Source organism: Lepisosteus platostomus, chromosome 5, assembly GCF_059453375.1.
Source record: "Lepisosteus platostomus isolate fLepPlt1 chromosome 5, fLepPlt1.hap1, whole genome shotgun sequence".
Classification (NCBI taxonomy): domain Eukaryota; kingdom Metazoa; phylum Chordata; class Actinopteri; order Semionotiformes; family Lepisosteidae; genus Lepisosteus; species Lepisosteus platostomus.
In genome coordinates, this window is record NC_142615.1 from 48,911,035 (window position 1) to 48,929,369 (window position 18,335).

The 18,335-nt window shown below is 45.2% G+C and overlaps 1 protein-coding gene and 3 non-coding genes across 4 annotated transcripts; 1 reads left to right on the forward strand and 3 right to left on the reverse strand.

Moving 5' to 3' along the window:
- Positions 1–6,565: 6,565 nt before the first annotated feature.
- On the reverse strand, positions 6,566–6,647 carry trnal-uag (transfer RNA leucine (anticodon UAG)). Its single transcript has one exon. It is a non-coding gene; the product is annotated as a tRNA-Leu (tRNA).
- A 3,519-nt stretch (positions 6,648–10,166) lies between these two features.
- Positions 10,167–10,255, reverse strand: trnay-gua (transfer RNA tyrosine (anticodon GUA)). Its single transcript is given in 2 exon segments — positions 10,167–10,203; positions 10,219–10,255. It is a non-coding gene; the product is annotated as a tRNA-Tyr (tRNA).
- A 396-nt stretch (positions 10,256–10,651) lies between these two features.
- LOC148668274 (histone H4-like) lies at positions 10,652–10,963 on the forward strand. Its single transcript, XM_088632659.1, has one exon. The coding sequence runs from the start codon at positions 10,652–10,654 to the stop codon at positions 10,961–10,963; it is 312 nt and encodes a 103-aa protein (XP_088488785.1).
- A 306-nt stretch (positions 10,964–11,269) lies between these two features.
- On the reverse strand, positions 11,270–11,325 carry LOC148668275 (U7 small nuclear RNA). Its single transcript, XR_015938964.1, has one exon. It is a non-coding gene; the product is annotated as a U7 small nuclear RNA (small nuclear RNA).
- Between the last annotated feature and the right edge of the window lie 7,010 nt (positions 11,326–18,335).

Here is an 18,335-nt window from a genome sequence, read left to right on the forward strand (position 1 = left end):
GCCAGAATTCTACCACGGCAGCGGTCCTCATAGAGCTGTTTAATCTCGGTGAGACCGCAGCCGATGATCTTCTGGGCCATATTGACCATTCTCTACAGTGCCTTTCTTTCTCGCGAAGAGGTGTTGCCATACCACACGGTGATCCCGTTGGTGAGGACGCTCTCGATAGTGCAGCGGTAGAAGTTCACCAACACATGTGTTGGCATCCCCCATCGCTTGAGGCACCTCAAGAAATAAAGGCGCTGCTGAGCCTTCTTCATGATAGAGTCAGTGTTCACAGTCCAGGTTAGATCTTTAGAGATGTGAATTCCCAAAAACCTAAAGCTGGTGACTGTTTCCACTTCCGTTCCATCAATACTGAGTGGGCTGTTTGTGTGTGGCCTGTGTCTCCGAAAGTCCACTATTAGCTCTTTTGTTTTCTTTATGTTCAAGTCCAGGTTATTGCTATGACACCACCTAAGCAGCTGTACAACTTCATCCCTGTAAGTGGACTCGTCATCATCACTGATCAGTCCTATTATAGTGGTGTCATCGGCAAACTTGATGATGCGGTTATTGCTGTGTCTTGCTGTGCAGTCGTGAGTAAATAGGGAGTACAACCTTGGACTCAGACAGCAGCCTTGTGCGTAATATTATTTTCTAGATTTCACATTGTGAATATATGATTTGGGCAAACAGACCCGCAAGAAGTACATTATGGGTTGTTGTTTTTTTTTTTGCAGTTTTCTCTAGAACAAGCGATGCTTAAACCTTTGTCTGATTCTTGTGAAACTATCCACACGACAGTTACAGAACCTAGGAGTTGACCAGTGCTCAGGGTGAGTGGTGTTGATGTTTTATTGCCTATCCGCACCACCTGTGGTCTCTCGATAAGAAAGTCCAGCAGCCAGTTGCAGACACTACCATTAGAATATACACAAGGCACTGAAATCTTTCGAGCTAATGATCAGGTGACCCAAGAGAGAGCGAGAGAAACACCAAGGGGTGCGGAACCAGGGAACTATTTACATGGAAAACGGGCGATCTCCCCAGACTGTCCGCCCGTTTCACTGTTACCTGGATACCTCTTTATTTAGAACTCACTAACACTGATTTTTAGTTTAGAAGGATTCAAGTAGGGTTTTAGATGAAAGGCAGCGACCTTAATCAAGCCCAAATCATAATTGAACCCATTCAGAGCCTACATTACATTTTAGCGTTTCATTCTGAGCAGAAGACCCTCACACCTGAAGAAGGGGGAGGTGTCTTTCGCTGGAAATCTCGCCTGCTTCTACTTTACGAGTACAACTCCCTCTCTGCCGGAGTGCTGGCTGTGACGAATTAAACCGGTTTCACAGGTTTCAATCACAGACCATGTGACATGGGAGTCAGGAAACTAACACACAGCGCCACCGGATTTGATAATGCTATAAAAACGCTATAAAATAATGCGACTAGGCACAGAACAAGTTTACAGCACAGTACAATAATAAATGCTGACCATTACTTTAGAAGCATAAATTGCCTTACACTCAATTTAAACACAAGCTGTCTTTAGCCCTCTAAGCTGGTTCATACAGAAATGTAGAGATCCAGGCTCAGAACACACAGCTTCATTAGCGAATACATATGCAGGACAACTAGAGAAGACGTTTTACAGAGGATGGATTTGTAGAAACATCCCATCAGTGGCATCACTGAAGTCAACTCCTAGGTTCTGTAACTGTCGTGTGGATAGTTTCACAAGAATCAGACAAAGGTTTAAGCATCGCTTGTTCTAGAGAAAACTGCAAAAAAAAAACAACAACCCATAATGTATTTCTTTGCGGGTCTGTTTGCCCAAATCATATATTCACAATGTGAAATCTAGAAAATAATATTACGTAACCAAAATCCGCAATATGGAAACAGAACCTGTGTAATTGTTGATAGATGATGTACTCGTAACATTTTTTCAAGACGAACTACAACATTTAAAAAATGACTTGTATGTACTTGATATCTCTAATCAATCCACGGGTCCCAGCACAAAACGAAACTAAAACGCATACCGTTTTGCGCTTCTTATTAGTTGCTCAAAAGTAATTTGACCGTATGAAATACATAATATAAACCTAGAAACATATACGTGAGCAGTACTTAAGCACTGTAGTATCGGTGTTAAGACATACCTCTCAAATACTGTAAATCAAGTTAAAAATATCTCAAGACCGATTCTGGTCATAATGAAACCATGTTTCGTGTATGTTTTCTTTAAAGTACTGAGACCAACCATATACTGTATGTTTATGTTCCAAAATTAATATCGTTTATGGCCTTCACACGCGTTGCAGTATGCTCCTATTCTTTTTATGCTCAGCTACTAAGATTTCCCTTCAGTGGTAAAATTAGATATGAATATTCAATACTTAAACGGGCACAGTTAAGACATTAAATATACATATACATACTGTATACAGTACAGTTTGCATACGGTAATATGTTTATGTTCCTAAATCAATCTCTTTTATGAGCATGTGAAAGGCATGGTGAATCACTGTACTTTGCATGATTGGAAACAAATGCGTGATTGCGAAATGCTGTGGTGTTACTTTTACAAAGACGGTCAATGAAAAAAAGAATGTTGACCAGGGCAATACTTTGAGTTTACACTTACAGCTTGTCCAAGGTCATTCATTATTAGTACTATTAGTAATATCTTCGTTAAAGACTTTGATGGCCACAGCTCAAACATGAGAGGTTGAGCTTTATTAGCTCCACCTTGCGGAAATTCCGGATACTATTATTTTGCTTGTCGTATTATAGGAGAATTTACGGTAACTCGCGGTATTTACCAGTAGCTTGTGGTAGACTGCGTACAGCGTACCGCAAAATAATGCGGTATCGCCCACGCATTTTGAATGGCTGCATCTGTACATGCAAGACATCTGTAAACGAAGATGTAATTACAGTCAAATTGGCAATTAACAGAAAACCACAATTGTATAATATTATTTCTCTATGTAGATGACCAGTTGAAGGATTTGAAGAAACAGCAGCGATAGCAGGTGATTTTGGTTTTGAACCCATCTTTACACCTCAATAATCCATTTGTCCTCGAAAAAAGAAAAGACAGGCATGTTTTGAGTCTCATAATGATCATCTTCTCGATCCAAAGAAACGTATAAATTTGATTCCTTCCGTAGTATTTTGGATTTTCTTACGAAGAGCTCACGAAGTATTGCCAGGATCTATATTTAGCGTTCGGTAGCGATAACACAGCTGATATTGATTGAGTAGAAATCTATGATGTATTGACAACTTTATCTGAAGCGAGAAGTCCTAGAACGCTGCCTATGAAGTGTTAGGATTCATACCAAGATATACTTTTTGTTTTCAACCCAAAATGCTGCTATTGCATTACACATTATATGAACATTACCAGTTTTGGTAGCTTCTCTGCATGATTTTTCAAAACTGAAACTAATTACAAAATTATTTAAGATCAACCATGACAAAAAATTATAAATCAGGACTAATATTAATATCAACTGATGTTACTACAGAAAAAAAGATTTAACTGAAATATTAATAAGACTATGCAAGCCTAAAAAGTAGAACAATTCAATTTATATAACTTTTTTTTTTTTGAGAAATGGGCTCACACACCAGAAGACACTAACGTTTCTCTTCGTTAGAGTATGTGAATAACAGTTTAACCCAAAATGTTTGGAGTCCAGAGGGAGGACTTGCTCGCTGAATGATCTCTCAAGAAATCCCTGGTGAGATTCAACAGGTGTTTTCTTCAACAGCCACTAAAAGTCTGATGACCTTCTCTGGATTTCCTGAATATGACGTTCAATTAGTTCAAATCATTTGGTAGTTAACAGAACGAAATGCTTTGGAGGTACATTTAAAACACCAGAGCAAGACTGTAGCACTTCGTGTGTGGCTGAATTTAATTGTGTAAACCTGGCTCTCTATGAACAGGAGCAAAGAGTTTTCACTCAACAGAAGATTGCGATGAGAGCACAATAACACAAGACATCTGGAGATGCCAGGGAGTGAACTTAGGACTTCATACATGAAACGCATGCACTTTACCACTAAGCTACATCCCCTACGGCACAGATGTGTGATCAGGTAACACATCTCCTGAAACTTTCATTCGAGGTAGGAAGCGTGCTCTTAAACACCAAAACACTCAAAAAGGAAGAACCAGATCTCTGTACACAAGACGGTAGTGCGATATTAGAATTTCTGAGTTCTTGACGGATTCAAGCTCCTTCTCAGAGGTCTTTGCTCCCCAAATAACTTTGCATCTGAGGAAGAGCACCACGGAAAAAACCCAACTCAACAAGAGAGCGCGTTGGTTGCTCTTGCTCTTAATGCAAGGAGCTGTTTTTTTTTTCCTCGCAATAAGCATTATTAACCAGAAACAGCAGCACAGGTAGGTCGCATTTGTGATTATGTCACTTCTCTGCTTCAGCAAGGTCAATAAAAGACTCTGAAAGTAGTAACGCAAAACTGAACTCAAAATCATATTAGGAATTCTGAGTGATATCTCCATACAGGTAATCCAATAAGAACGTTGAAATATTTGAATATGATCTCTCTGTCTATTGCGCTGCTTTTTACCCAGAGTAAAACTATTGGATTGAAAGAATGCTAACCGCTGGGTTAAAATGTATAGTTGTTATTTGGAGAAATCTGTAAACTCGTGATCTTATATGTTTTAAAAGACAGCACAGGAAAAAACACACACACACAGGTACTAATACACGAGGATACATTTATTAATACATAGAATATGCATATAAACCTAACAGATCTTATCGAGAGGGTTATCAGAATACAAAAGGTATATATTCAGTCAGTTACAAAGAGTTACATATATCAAGAGGACATACGTTCAGTATATCATTAATTTAGACTGTTTCGTAAATGCACTTGGTTATAACTTCTACATTGGATACTCAAAACAAGTACATAACTCTTAGGAATTAAATTGATATTAACTGGTTGGAATAACAATTGAATTCTCAAGTTGTAATGCATTGAAGTTGAATACTCATCCAATCTCTGGGGATTCAGATCTCCTGCGGGCACAAAGAAAATGTTGCAGGCTGTTGCTGTCCAATCCGCGCTCTCTGGCTAGGTGCCAGACTGTGCTGTGCAGCTTGCGACGGTGCACTGCTGATGCTCACTGACCGGCTAGTTAGTGTTGGCTTTAACTAGCAAAGTTTGTGCACAGGAGAAAAGATGACTGTGGATCCCAGCAAGTCAGGAAAAGGACCGGTTTGTTCCTGATGAAGAGCTAGTTCTGAATAGTGATTCAGCTGTCCACAGTTCTGACCTGTTCACGAGGCCTGCTGCTGGTGCTAACCTCGGTTGGATCCTCTGGTTACTCTCTGCCAACCTCCGCTCTAGACTCTTAGAACAAAGGAAAGTTCTGGCACTCGGACACACTAGCCGTTCGGTTGGTGTCCAGGCTAAGTCTCAGGATGGTCAGGAGGCGCGCTGCGAGAATGTCCTGCCCTTGGGAGCCTTCTGCTCCTGGGCCGTCCTGCCCTGGAATTCTCCTTTGAATTCCCTTTAGAAAAGTCCACAGAACCCTCTCCAGAATCTTCCTGAATCTCTCAGGCTCTCTGTGTTGCCTGTTTTTACCTGGAGGAACTTCAGCTCATTGATTGGCTGAAAGTTCCATGGGCATCAGAGTCCCACGTGGGTTACTCGGCCCTACCAGTCCCTGATTGGTTGATCAAGGTGAGATATGAGTCACATACTCCTGACACTTAGGAATGCAGTCCAGATGTCCATCTGGCACTCCCTAGACAGATAGGCGCCAATGGATGACCATTGATCATGATAGCCAGGCTTAGCTAAGTGTATCCCCATTTGGGAGCTGTCCTAGGAAACCTTATCAAAGGAAACCTTAAATCAGCCTGCATGAATAGTTTCTCTGTGGCTGCACCACAGAGATGAACAGAGCGATGAGGCCTAATTTGGGAAAGCTCAGAAACACTTAATTCTGCCTTATTAATAAGCCTCGCCGCTACACCGAGCTGATTGATAAAGCCCACCCAGTGGATACTCTAGCAGAGCGTCAAAGAACATTCACCTCTGTATCCAAAGAAACCACAGGAACAACATCAGGAAGCACAATCAATTCCCCTTTTAAATCTTTCCTGTAAGGTATGCTATGTGAATTCATGAAGTTAATCCTCTGATCTCTTTTGAGCACAAACAAAGTATTTCTGATGGAGCGCTATGTTCAAAGATTTAATAAGCTTTACCCCTGTCAACGATTCGGCGTGAAGAATTAAAAGTTTCACAGACAAAAGCAGCTCAACACCACAGCCAATATTACAGTAAATGTACTTGCCGGTATACTATCATGTGCACTGCCGGAAAAGTGATCTCGGCGTTGTTCCCTACATAAAGCTGAACGTGCCAAAGAGAATTTCTGTAGAGAAAACAAAATATTTTTTCTGCCTTGATGTTAAGCTGACAGCCTGTCTTTTAGAAAGTCTATCTCTAAACACCTACGCAGCCTAACAAAAAGCACTTTTACTGATCGTATTGCAGGTCTTAAAACACTAACATTTGGCAGCGGTGGGATTCAAACCCACACCCCCAGAGAGAGTGGAGCCTAAATCCAGCGCCTTAGACCGCTCGGCCACGCTACCTTCCCATGCTTAGCTTCCTCACATTGCTGGCTTGGGAAATGCCGGGGGCTTCAGCTCTTGTCGTCGGATCTAATGATATCATGTGGAAGTGACTGCACCTTTATCTTCCGAGATGCTTTCAATAGCACAAACGCTACTTTCACCTGCACAACCAGCAATAACGAAGGAGGTGGGTTTCAGCCTTTGTGCTGTTTATAGGGGTGCAACTCTACAGTGATCTACTGACTTGAAGAGCAAAAATCAAAATCCTCTGCTACTACAGTTGCTTTTTTCATAGTTTCTTCAAATCCTTCATTTGAACGTAGATTTTGAAGGATATTGATGATAATACCACATAAATTGTGGTTTTCTTATGATCGCCAATTTTTTTTCAAATACCAGCCTTTTTTACAGTTCCTTGCGTGTTTCACAAGGTATAATAGCCCTCCTCGCATCCTCAGCTAACATATTTTAAAATTACAATAGATTATACAGCATGCATGTTTACATTTATATTAAAATTAAAGTAAATATACAAGAATACATACAGTGCTAACCCAATAATTCTTGTCAGGTTCTCCAACAAATCTGCGTTGTTATTTTAACATGTTTCAGCTGAGGGTGCAACAGGAGTATAAATTAATTTTCCCGCCAGCCATTCAAAGACCAAATTCCATGAGTGAACATTATTTTCTCAGAAGTTGCCGGCATTGGACTTTGCCGGTGGTGTTGAATTATGTCCACAACTGTTGTAATAGTTCCTTCTTGAAGTTCGACACGTGCAAAGCACTCGTAATATCATAGGTGTTAAAGTTCGCTGAGTCTATTCGAGTCATGGTGTGTATCCCTGCCTATCACTGGGAGACAGGTAGCTTTTTTACACTCAGATTCCAATCTTCAATGCTTTGTGTGAGAGCTTACATAACTTTCAGTTTCTCACATTTTCTGACGAATGTTCCAAAGGGGCACCCTGTCAATTCCGAATACTTTTCAAAAATCTGCCTACATGTTTGATTATTGTCATTTCATTTCGAAAAAGTTCAATATTGATCATAATTAAAGAAAATAATTATCACGAACAAAAAAGGGATAAAGATGCGAGTCAATCTTGAATCACAGCTGGGTGACAAGGGCTTCTGTTCTGATATGGTTGTACGAGAAACAGGAGGAATCGCTAATCTCCTATAGAACATGAGTTGAATCAGGAGTGAGACATTTCGTATACTCGTGCATATGTCAACGCCTGACCTACATCGTAAAACTAACATTAAGTTGTCAGAGATGTTCATTTATATACAAACAAGAGACCAAGTAATAATTCTACATTAGTTCAGGTGGGTAAACCTGAACTAACTAATAAACCTATTAATAATTCTACATTAACGTGTCCTACACTGATCAGACTAATTGACATGGTCTAATTCTGAGCCTGTGCAGTTCATGCTAATTACAACAACGACAGTTCTGAACCCTCATCACCGAACTGAGCACAAGTTCAGCTGTTCTCCAGTTTTGTTACGCATGGTTTTTCATTGCAATTGAGTTCAGAGCTGGAGCTGATCTCCAGACAGTACAGTGTTTTGGGTAAGTTGTCGAAATTCGCATGCAGACAACTTACCCAAAGTGTTTTCTATAGCTTTCAGGTGGAGTTCATTTATATAAAAGAATGTAAGTGGTATAAACGCAACAAGCCAGACGGCAGGCCAACCTATAATCTTCTGACGCGAGGCCCGACGCGTTATTCATTACGCCACTGACCCTGCTATTGAAGTGTTAAAAAAAACACGTTTTCTAAATTTTTGTCTGTTTAAAAATCACTCTCTAAAAAAGACAAAGGGTTTGTGTGTCGTGCTAAAATTCCGCTTCATTTCGAATGCAAATAAAAACCGTTTTGTTCCAAGAAATCACAAATTTGTCACATCCTTCATACTTTACTTCTCTCTTGTATTAGTAAAGCATTTTGATTAAAACTGAATAATATATGAAAGGTTTCATCTATACACTTACACATAATAAGTATACGAATAAATTCTCAGAAGAAGCCGCATCTCAGGTATTAGATTTAAAATCGGATCGGAGGATTTAGAGCCCAGACTGCAAACCAACAGCTGACACAGGTCTTTTATAGAACCGTTTTGATTTCCTCTACTTTGTCCCCGTGACGTCTTTGTCCTGATGCAGCCGAGCCCGACACACGTCTAGTTTCTGTCGCTGGGCGCACACCCTGCGGTCCATGCAGATTCTGATACCGCAGTACAATGACGGGGACACTACACTGTAAATAGGTGCCGTCCTTCGGCTGAGACGTAAAACCGAGGTCCTGACTCTCTGTGATCATTCAGGAGAATGGTGGTGGTGGAGGGGAGTCCCCGTTACCTGTGAAGCGCATTGAGTGGAGTATCCAGAACAGTGCTATATAAGTGTATGCAATAATCATGATGATGATGATGATGATGATTATTATTATAATGTAAAATGCAATAAAAAAATCAAACTTTGATTCAAAATAGATTAATGTAAAAACTGATAAAGCTAATGCTTTTTTCAGGGCTATATCTACTTTTTTTAAAAAAAGCGAAGTCTGTCACGATTGTGAGAGTTAGAGAAGGTGTACCACCGGGTGCCTTCATATCGTGAGCGTCAGTCTCGCCCGTAGCTGCGAGAAGGTTAAAAGCGCCCAAGTGATCTGTAGACGATGTTCGGGGAAGAAATAATTCTGTTTTCAGCACAGGGAGTGAGAATGAGCTCAGCCCGGCTCCCAGCAGAATCCATTCTGGTTTGGTTACTGTTAGACTGTGCGTCTGAGCCTCTTTGGATCGCAACGTAAAAAAAACAATTGCTCACATCGTGTGACTTCCACGACAGGAAGGAAAGATATCACTTTAAAAAATCAGAACTGAAGATTTGGATCCTTGGCCTCAATTTGATCAAATTATTAAAATAATAATTATCAAAATATCAGATTGTGTTTCTGCAACATTTCGTGCATAGTACGCCATTTTAATCTAAAACAGTCACAACGAGGGCTTTACATGCAGTCTGGGGTATTTTCCCCTTTTAGATTTTTGCCACTTTATATCAAACCTGTTATACTCCCAGAAGTGCACAGTAGCTTGTACTTAATAAAAATGTACAATTCACCGCTGGTATGAACAGATGTGTGCCGTTTTTGCCTTTGTAAGCATTTGTTTAAAAAATAAGTTCACAATACAATAAAAACACAGAAAGCACAAACTTTATAATACAACGATACCAAATCAATACCAAATCATTATACCAATTAAGTAACTATCCTTTGAAAACAGAGAACACCTTTATATCTACAAAAAAACTTGACATTTGTATGTATTTTTGAATTACAAAGCAGACAGTGTAGTCCCTTAATTCAAAGATCAGATCTTGGCCAAAACAAGACAATCAGACGTGGGCTGAATTCGGAACAGGAACCTTTGCTTCGTCGTTTATTGAGCTTTTGATCAATGTCTGAATAAAACAGATTAGCTTTTTTTAACTCTTTGATTAAAGTACACAAAAAGCACCTTCCTTCGAGCCAGAATCGAACCAGCGACCTAAGGATTCACTGCTGATTCCACTACAGTCCTCCACTCTACCAACTGAGCTATCGAAGAGATGCTGCACTATTGCTCTCTGGCACATACTGCCCAATGAAGTAAAATGTGAAATGGGTGATTTAAATCCCACTTCGACATCAAGTTTCCAACTCGTTTCCTTAGTCTTGTTAACCTTGAATTTAAGCCACGAACCAGGATTCTACTGTATAAACTTCCATGGATATTACAAAATGTTTGATGGGGCATCAATCATTCCAGGCAGAAATTGACTCCTTCAGGTGTGAATAATTGTATATTTTAAGAATACATTTCTAAAACAAATCATTGGCTTTATTTACTAGTTTCTACACCTATAAAAATCTTTCTTTGATGTATAATAGACATCTAAGAAAGATGTCTATTATACATCAAAGATGAGCAGTGTGTGTCGTGTTCACAGCTGATAACTAGAAGATGTCTGGAAGAGGCAAAGGCAGAAAGGGACTCGGGAAAGGAGGCGCTAAGCGTCACCTAAAGGTTCTCCGTGACAACATCCAGGGAATCACCAAGCCCGCCATCCGCCACCTGGCTCGCCGTGGGGGAGTGAAGCGTATCTCTGGGCTGATCTACGAGGAGACCTGCGGGGTGCTGAAGGTGTTCCTGGAGAACGTCATCCGCGACGCCATCACCTACACCGAGCATGCCAAGAGGGAGACCGTCACCGCCATGGACGTGGTGTACGCGCTGAAGCGCCAGGGCCGCACCCTGTACGGCTTCGGAGGCTAAACAGGAGCGGAGCTTCACTACCGGACCCCGACGTATAAACCCAAGTGACCCAGTGACATTTGTCACTGCTGAGGTTGCTTTATGGGTCTATTTTCTATACTGTGCTGATCAATTGGAAATCAAATTGCAAAAAAGACCCGTTCCCACACCTAAGGTCAAATATTAGGAATCAAAACTGCTCGAGTGTATGGAAGCACACAGCTTTATCAAGATTCCCAAGTGCAAGATCTTTTTATTCATAAAAGACCCTATTTATGTTGTATGAGCAATATTAATATTAATACAGAATCTTTTTTCACCAAATAAATGGGCTTCCTGACTTCAGAAAGCCTTCTAGACAAATACTAAAAGAGCAAAAATTCAATTTGGTAAATGAAATGAAAACACATTCCCTACCAAACCTTGAGTACATGTAATTCAGGATGATAATACAAAACCATTTATAATTTAACAAATAAAACCTGTCAACTGGTAATCACCACTTATCATAAAAAAATAAGTAGCAATACACAGTAGGGGACTCTTGGGTGCAAGTTAAATCCATGCAAGAAGGGGGTGTAGTGTTATATTTCCAAATCAGATATGCAAATGAGAGATCTGGCCCAGCCAATCTCAAAGCTCCCTTGGTCTGGAATGGAGCTGCTCCCCTCTTCTAGTTATTCACACTGGAGTTAGGTTACATATTAGCACATTTCATCTAACAGTTGCTGCAGAAACAAAAACGTAAACAAATGACCTGGAATGTGACCACACCTATTAGAATGTAGTTCAACAGATAACTTGTAAACCTTGTCATAAGATTTTTTTTTGTTCTACAAAATATACTTTATTCCACAAAAAAAACATCTCAAAAGGAACATCTCACACATATTAACACTCCATGTAATAAAAAACAACGGCGGAACGGAGATTGATTGTCCGTTAACAATCTTTGCAAGTGGGGGCGGATTTGCGCAATTAAGAGAGTCCTTCCAAACCTACCACTTGCTATTGTCCTTTAATCCCTGTATAGGGCCCAAAGTCCATTCCAGCACTCCCTCGCCGTGGGGAAACCCCATTTGGCGACGTGATGCTTCGTCCTCCTCCTGAGGTCCGCCAGGATCCTCTCCTCCAGCTCCCTCGCCCCCCACTTTATGTTGTGCCGGATGAGAGTGTTCCTCGCCTTCCACAGTCCTTGTTTTGAGAGGGACAGTAGCAGCCCCCACAGGTCCTGTGTCCCCTTGTCCAGTCCGGTGGGTGCCAGCACCCAGCAGAATGTACTGGTAACTGAGCACCGCATCCTTTCCCAGGAGTTGCATAATGTTGTCCATTCTGCCCCACACCGCCTTGGCGAAGAGGCAGCTCCAGAACACGTGCTCCTGAGTCTCCTCGACAAAACACGTGTCCCGGGGGCAATGCGGATTCCTGGTTAGCGAGTGTCTGTAGAGGACCTCTCTGGTAGCCAGTCTCTTGTGCACAGCCATCCAGTTGAGGTCCTTCAGTTGGTTGTCAAGTTCTTTGGGCTGTGTCCTTTCCCAGACTTGTCTGGGAACCTGCAGCCTTTCGTCAGCGACCAAATGCCCCCTCACCTCTTTGTACAGGGCTCTGTGGTTGGTGCAGAGCTCTGGCTGTCTCGTGGCCTTGTACCTCCTGCTCCACTTGACAGCGTGGGTGTAGAACTTCGGTCGCCTCTCTGCCTTGGGCCCAGTGTTTGACCACTGGACCAAGTGCCTCATCGGGACGGAGAGCCACAGCCTGACAAAGTACTGGTACTTGTGGCCAATGGGCTCCTGCAGCGCCCGACAGAGGTTGCAGTAGAAGATGCAGTCGAGTTTCAGGGGGAAATGTGGGACATCTCGAACCCCTTCCTCGACCGGCTGACACATCCGGTTTCTCGTGATGTACTCGTAATTGCCGCCCCAGACGAAGCAGAAGATCATCCCTTGCAGCGCTCGTCTGAGTCTGGCCGGCAGCGGGTACACCACCGCCAGGTAAACCAAAGCCGGCAGGATGTCTGCTTTCAACACCATCACTTTCCCTGTGTAGGACAGCGACCGCGTTTTCCACAGACCCAGCTTCGCATTCACCTTGGCGATCCTCTTGGTCCAGTTATTGGTCTCATTGTCCTGGCTCTGGAAGGAAACCCCCAGTATTCTGAGCATCGCCTGCCTCCACCTCCATCTGCTTTTCTGAAAAGAGCTCCGTGTAGAAAGCAGTGGCCGCTTCTACCTTGTCGCTCTCGTCCAGCACTTCCTCTCCATCTCCCCATCTCAGGCCGTGGATCACCCTCTTTTTTTGGGCTCCTCGGACCTGATTGAGTTTGCGGAGCCTCTCCTTCAGGTCCCGTGCCCGGGCTGAATTGAAGGCTCCTCCCCCGTTAGCCGAGCTGTACTCCTCCTCTAGTTGTCTCTGGAGTCGTGCAGCTTCCTTCCTCTCCCTGGCCGCCTTCCGTCTGCAGTACGTCTGCGCCAGGGTTCAGGTCCTGTCTTTCACCGACTCCCACCATTCCACCAGGGAGCTGTAGCCGTCTCTCAGATCGACCCAGCTCGCGTAGTCTTTACGGAACAGTGCCTTGAAGTCGTCTTCCTCCAGTATCTCCCGGTTCAGCTTCCAGTACCCACGACCGAATGCCGGCAGGTTGGTGTTAGCCACCACTGTCAAGCGCTCGTGGCTGGAATACCACTCCGGGGACACCGTCGCCGACTCCAGGGAGCAGGTCGTGTGCAGAAAGATGTAGTCCAGGCGGCTGCACACTCCCCGGGAGTTTTTCCATGTTGTTCCGGCGTCGTTAGGGCGGCACCATCTGAAACCGTCTACCAGGGAGAACTGCTTAAGTAGCGATTCCAGCTCTGCCGAGCTAGCGTCGCTCCCCTTCTCTCGGTCGACGTTGAAGTCCCCGCCAAGCACCACCTGTCTGTTGGTGGTGCAGCAGCTGGCCAGGTCAGCAAACACTTCCTTCAGGATAGAGGGTTCTGTCAGAGCATAGACGTTAATTGCTCTCAACTTCTGCCCCCTCCAGTCGATGTCTGCGACCAGGATCCGGCCCTGCACCACCGGGAAGGAGGAAACCAGATTCATCTCTGGGTCTCCGAGGAGGATTCCCACTCCAGAAGAGTGGACCCCTCCTACGCTCCAGCATGATTCTCCCTTCGTCCATTCCCTGGTGAATGTCAGCTTTCATCCTTCAGGTGGACCTCCTGTAAGAAACAAACTGAGAAAGACTTTGAGGCCAGATCATGAAAGACTCCCCGTCTTTTCAACGGGTCTATTAGCCCTCTCACGTTAGTTGTTAGAAAGGTAAGTTTCACAATCATGATTAAACAAGTGAAAGTTGAACCTCCTCTCTTTGTGCTTACAGTGGAAAACTTGGGAGTCTACATCTGGGCACTGTTTAGCCTAGATGTAACTCCTCTCGTTCGGGTCCTGGGGGGAATATGCTGGGCTCCCTCCAGGTCTCGCTGGGGACTGAAAGGTAAACATGCTGGACAGGTCCAGCTCTACCATCAGTCCCGGCTCCAGGGCGGCTTCAAAGTAATCCTCGTCTTCCTTGAGGATACTCTCCACCACCGCTTTGGGAAGGCTTTTTTCTTCCCTTTCTCTAGGAGTTTCGGGGACCTCCAGTTGCTCCTGGGCCTTGGGGGAGGGGGTTCCGACTTCCTGCGCTGCCTCTTCATGTTGTTCATGGGCCTCGGGGGAGGGGGTTCCGACTTCATGGGCTGCCTCCTCCTGTTGTCCGTTGGACTCGGGGGGGAGGGTTTCCATTTCCTGGGCTGCCTCCTCCGGTTGTTCCTGGGCCTCAGGGGAAGAAAGTTCCGTTTCCTCTAGGACGAGGAAACGGTTCTCCCTTACCACTCTTTTCTTTTGTCCTTCCGAAGGTGGATCCGCCCTGCATCTCTTCTCCCGCTTTCTCTTTCCCTTCTTGCTGGGAGTTATTAGGGCCCTTTCTCCGGTCAGCCATTTTGTCCGTCGTCCTGGCAGCCATCTTGTGGCACTGGTGCAGCTGGGGGTGTGGCCTCGGAAGTTTCGGTTCTCTGCAGGGGAGGTGCGGGTTCTTTGTTCTCACCTCTCTCCCTTTGTCTTGAGACCGGTTTCTGCCGGCCGGCTTCCACCACCTGCACAAACGAAGGTTTGTTTACCTTGCATTGGTGAAGGAGGTGTCCCTCGGCGCCTCATCCATTGCACTTTTTGGCTGTCCGGCAGGTTTTTGCCAGGTGCCCCTCTTTGTTACAGTTGTGACATCTGACGATGTCACACGTGTTCTCCTTGTGGCATCCTGGGGTAGTAAAGGTACCCCCTGTCGGATCCGAAGTTGAAGCAGGCCGGGGGGTGCTGGAAACCGTCGATGCCCTCTGGGTCCTCTTTCAGGAGGACTCGGTACTGGCGTTTGCCATACCAGACACCGCAACTGTCCCTGATCTCCGTCGGTTTGCCCACCACAGTTACATACCTCCCTAGGTACGCTGTTACCAGTTCCATTGGTTTGTAGGGGTTGTATGTGAGGACTGTGATGGTCCTCTGGTTTGTCTTCCTCATAGGCTCCGGCCTGAAATCAGAGAAACCGGGGTGCTTACCTTTTTCTCTGATCATTTTCGTTGCCTTTTCATATGAGGCGTCCGTGGCCATGTAGGCCTCCATGTATCTCTCTGCCTTGTTGTCTTGCAGGCAGTAGAGATCTCCGGCCACCAACTGCAGGATCCCTCTCAGGAAGGTAATGAAAAAGGATTTCACAGTTGGCATCGTCTCTGTTTTCTTGGTCCAGTGGAACCGGATCAGTGTCTTCTTGTCTGCCATCTGGAAAGGAGAAAAAAGAAAAAAGGAGAGAAAGAGAGAGAGCAAGGTCCTGTGGAGAGGGGGGTTTAGCTGCTAAAGGAGCAGGGAGGGAGCCCTGGCCTTTGTCCTTGTGGGCAAAGCCCAGCTAGGTGCAGGCGCAGGAGGAGAGAGAGAGGGAGCGGATAATGCTTCCGAGTCTCGAGGAAGAAAGCAAGCACTGCGGGCAGGCCACGAGTACCTACTCCCAGCCAAGAGGCCAAGGAGGCGGAGCAAGAGAAAGGGGGAGGGGAGAGGAGAGAGCAGAGAGAGAGAACGTTACTGCCGGATCCCACCCAGCTCAGCTGCTGCTTGGCCTTAACCCCCTAGGCTCAACCTAGGGCGATACCAGCTCAAGCACTCTTCAGGATCTTCGATCGCCTTCTAGAACTTTGGAAAGACAGGAACTGCGGGCATGCCACTTGAACTTGATCTTAGCCAAAAGGCAGATAAAATTGGATTCCAGCTCACTGGCCCTGCAAAACTTAGTTCAAGACTTTAAACTCTCAGACACATTTAGATGTATATATCCCACAACAGCAGGATATACATGGTCAGGGAGGAATAGCAGCTCCAGAATTGACTATTGCTTTGTCTCAGAGAGAGTGAAAGTTGTTGGGGTCACTCTTCAGCCTGACTTCTTCTCAGATCACCAAGCTTTAGGGTGTAGAGTGGAACTCCAGGGCGGGACTGTCTTTGGCCCAGGCCTCTGGAAACTCAACACAAAGCTGCTAGAGAACGAGGGGGTAGTATCCCGCTACAAGGAGAAACTATCACAGTGGCTGTCCTTGCAGTGTCTGTATGGGTCAGTAGGAGAGTGGTGGGAGGAGGTGAAGGTGAGGACAAGGGCCTTTTTCATGGCTGATGGAAGGAAGGCTGCCAGACGGAGAGGAGTGTTAGCCAGGAAACAGAGGCAGCTGCAGCGTCTCTACACGATGCTGCACAGTGGCTTCGATGTGCTTGAGGATATCACCCTTTTAAAAAAGGACATCCGGAGCATAGCGGAAGAAAGTAGTCGAGGAGTGCTGTTAAGAAGCTGAGTGCAGTTCTTGGAAGAAAATGAGAAGTGTACTCACTTCTTTTTCAGGAAAGTGGTAGGTTCCAAGTCTGTCATGGAAAGTGTAGTTGATGAGGAGGGAAGAGAGAGTACAGAGCTGAGTGCTATCCTCTCCTGCATTGAGGCCTTCTTGTCACGGACGTCCAAGGGGCCTAACCGTGGGTAGCAGGAGAGCGGAAAAAGACCCATATGCGTAGCGGCGAGACGGGAAAAAGGCCCGGGCTCACTAGTGCAAAGAGTTCAGGAATGCCGTATAGAAACCTGTGCCCTCAGGGAGCGGACGTGGGGCGCCCTGGTGCTAGGCGGGTCTCAGGACATCCAAACGTCAGTGCTGAGCGAGGACAGAGTGCAAGACCCGGAAATATTTAGCCCAAGGGAAAGAGAGGGACAGGAAGGACAGCAGACCAGAAACTAGGGACAGGACAGAGAAGGACCGCCCTCTGGCTGCAGAGGGCGTGACACTTCTACACAAGACTGTACAGTTCTACAGAGGTAAAGGATGAAGAAATTCATTTTTTTACCTCAAAGCTAGAAAACGTTTTGAGTGAAGAAGATGGGGAAGTATTTGAGGAGGATTTGACAGTAGAAGAGCTGAGAGGCTATGGAGAGCTTACAGAAGGGGAAAACTCCGGGTGCTGACAGGCTCCCTAAAGGGGCATCTGCTTTACTACTTGCACGAATGAAGGCAAGAAAAAGCCAATCGACGTGAACGAACGGCGCTTTACAGAGGAGTACTGCCTGACTGGATCGTTGATGAACGACAGAGGCCACTCCGACCTCTTCTCGGTTTTCTTCAATGACTTACTAAGCATCTTCTTCACATTCGCCCATGCAGGGGAAGCCAGTTACACCAAAGCAAACGCAGGAAAGTGCATTTCAAGCAGAGACCAGGAGGGACTTGTTTACACCGAGAGTGGTCGGAGAATGGAACAATGCGCCCAGCCCTGTTGCTGGAGCCGATTCTTGATGAGATCTTGGGCTCACTAAGAGGCCCCCGCTGGATGCTAATCTTTCTGTTGTTCTTGCAGGTCCTGCGCTGCTTTTGAGCCGACAGAGCTCGTCCTGGTCTGTCGGCACAGCCCAATTGCAAATGATCGGCTCCACGTACAGAAGGAACGTGCGTTTGGTACAAGAGTGCACGAAGGCACCGGAAATACATTGGGAACAAACGACCGGTCGCTCAAGACCTCTGTGAAGTACAGGAGCGTGCAAAACGATGCTGTTTCCACCCGGTCTCGAACCGAGGACCTTTCGCGTGTTAGGCGAACGTGATAGCCGCTACACTACGGAAACCTGCAGGGACCGTTGCTGGTGTCTCGCTTGCGTTTCGGGCTGAGAAAGGGACGCGTCACTTTAGGCAGGGGGCGCTGGAGAGAAGAACAAAGGGCGCGATGAAACAAAATGCCGAAACCTGGGATCAAACCAGGGACCTTTAGATCTTCAGTCTAACGCTCTCCCAACTGAACTATTTCGGCGGTGCGCAGAGCCCACAGCCACCTGCTCCAGCCTTCCTGTGTTGCGGCATGAGCG

Coding starts and splice junctions, on each gene's coding strand:
- LOC148668274 (XM_088632659.1), top strand. CDS start 10,652: ATGTCTGGAAGAGGCAAAGGCAGAAAGGGACTCGGGAAAGGAGGCGCT.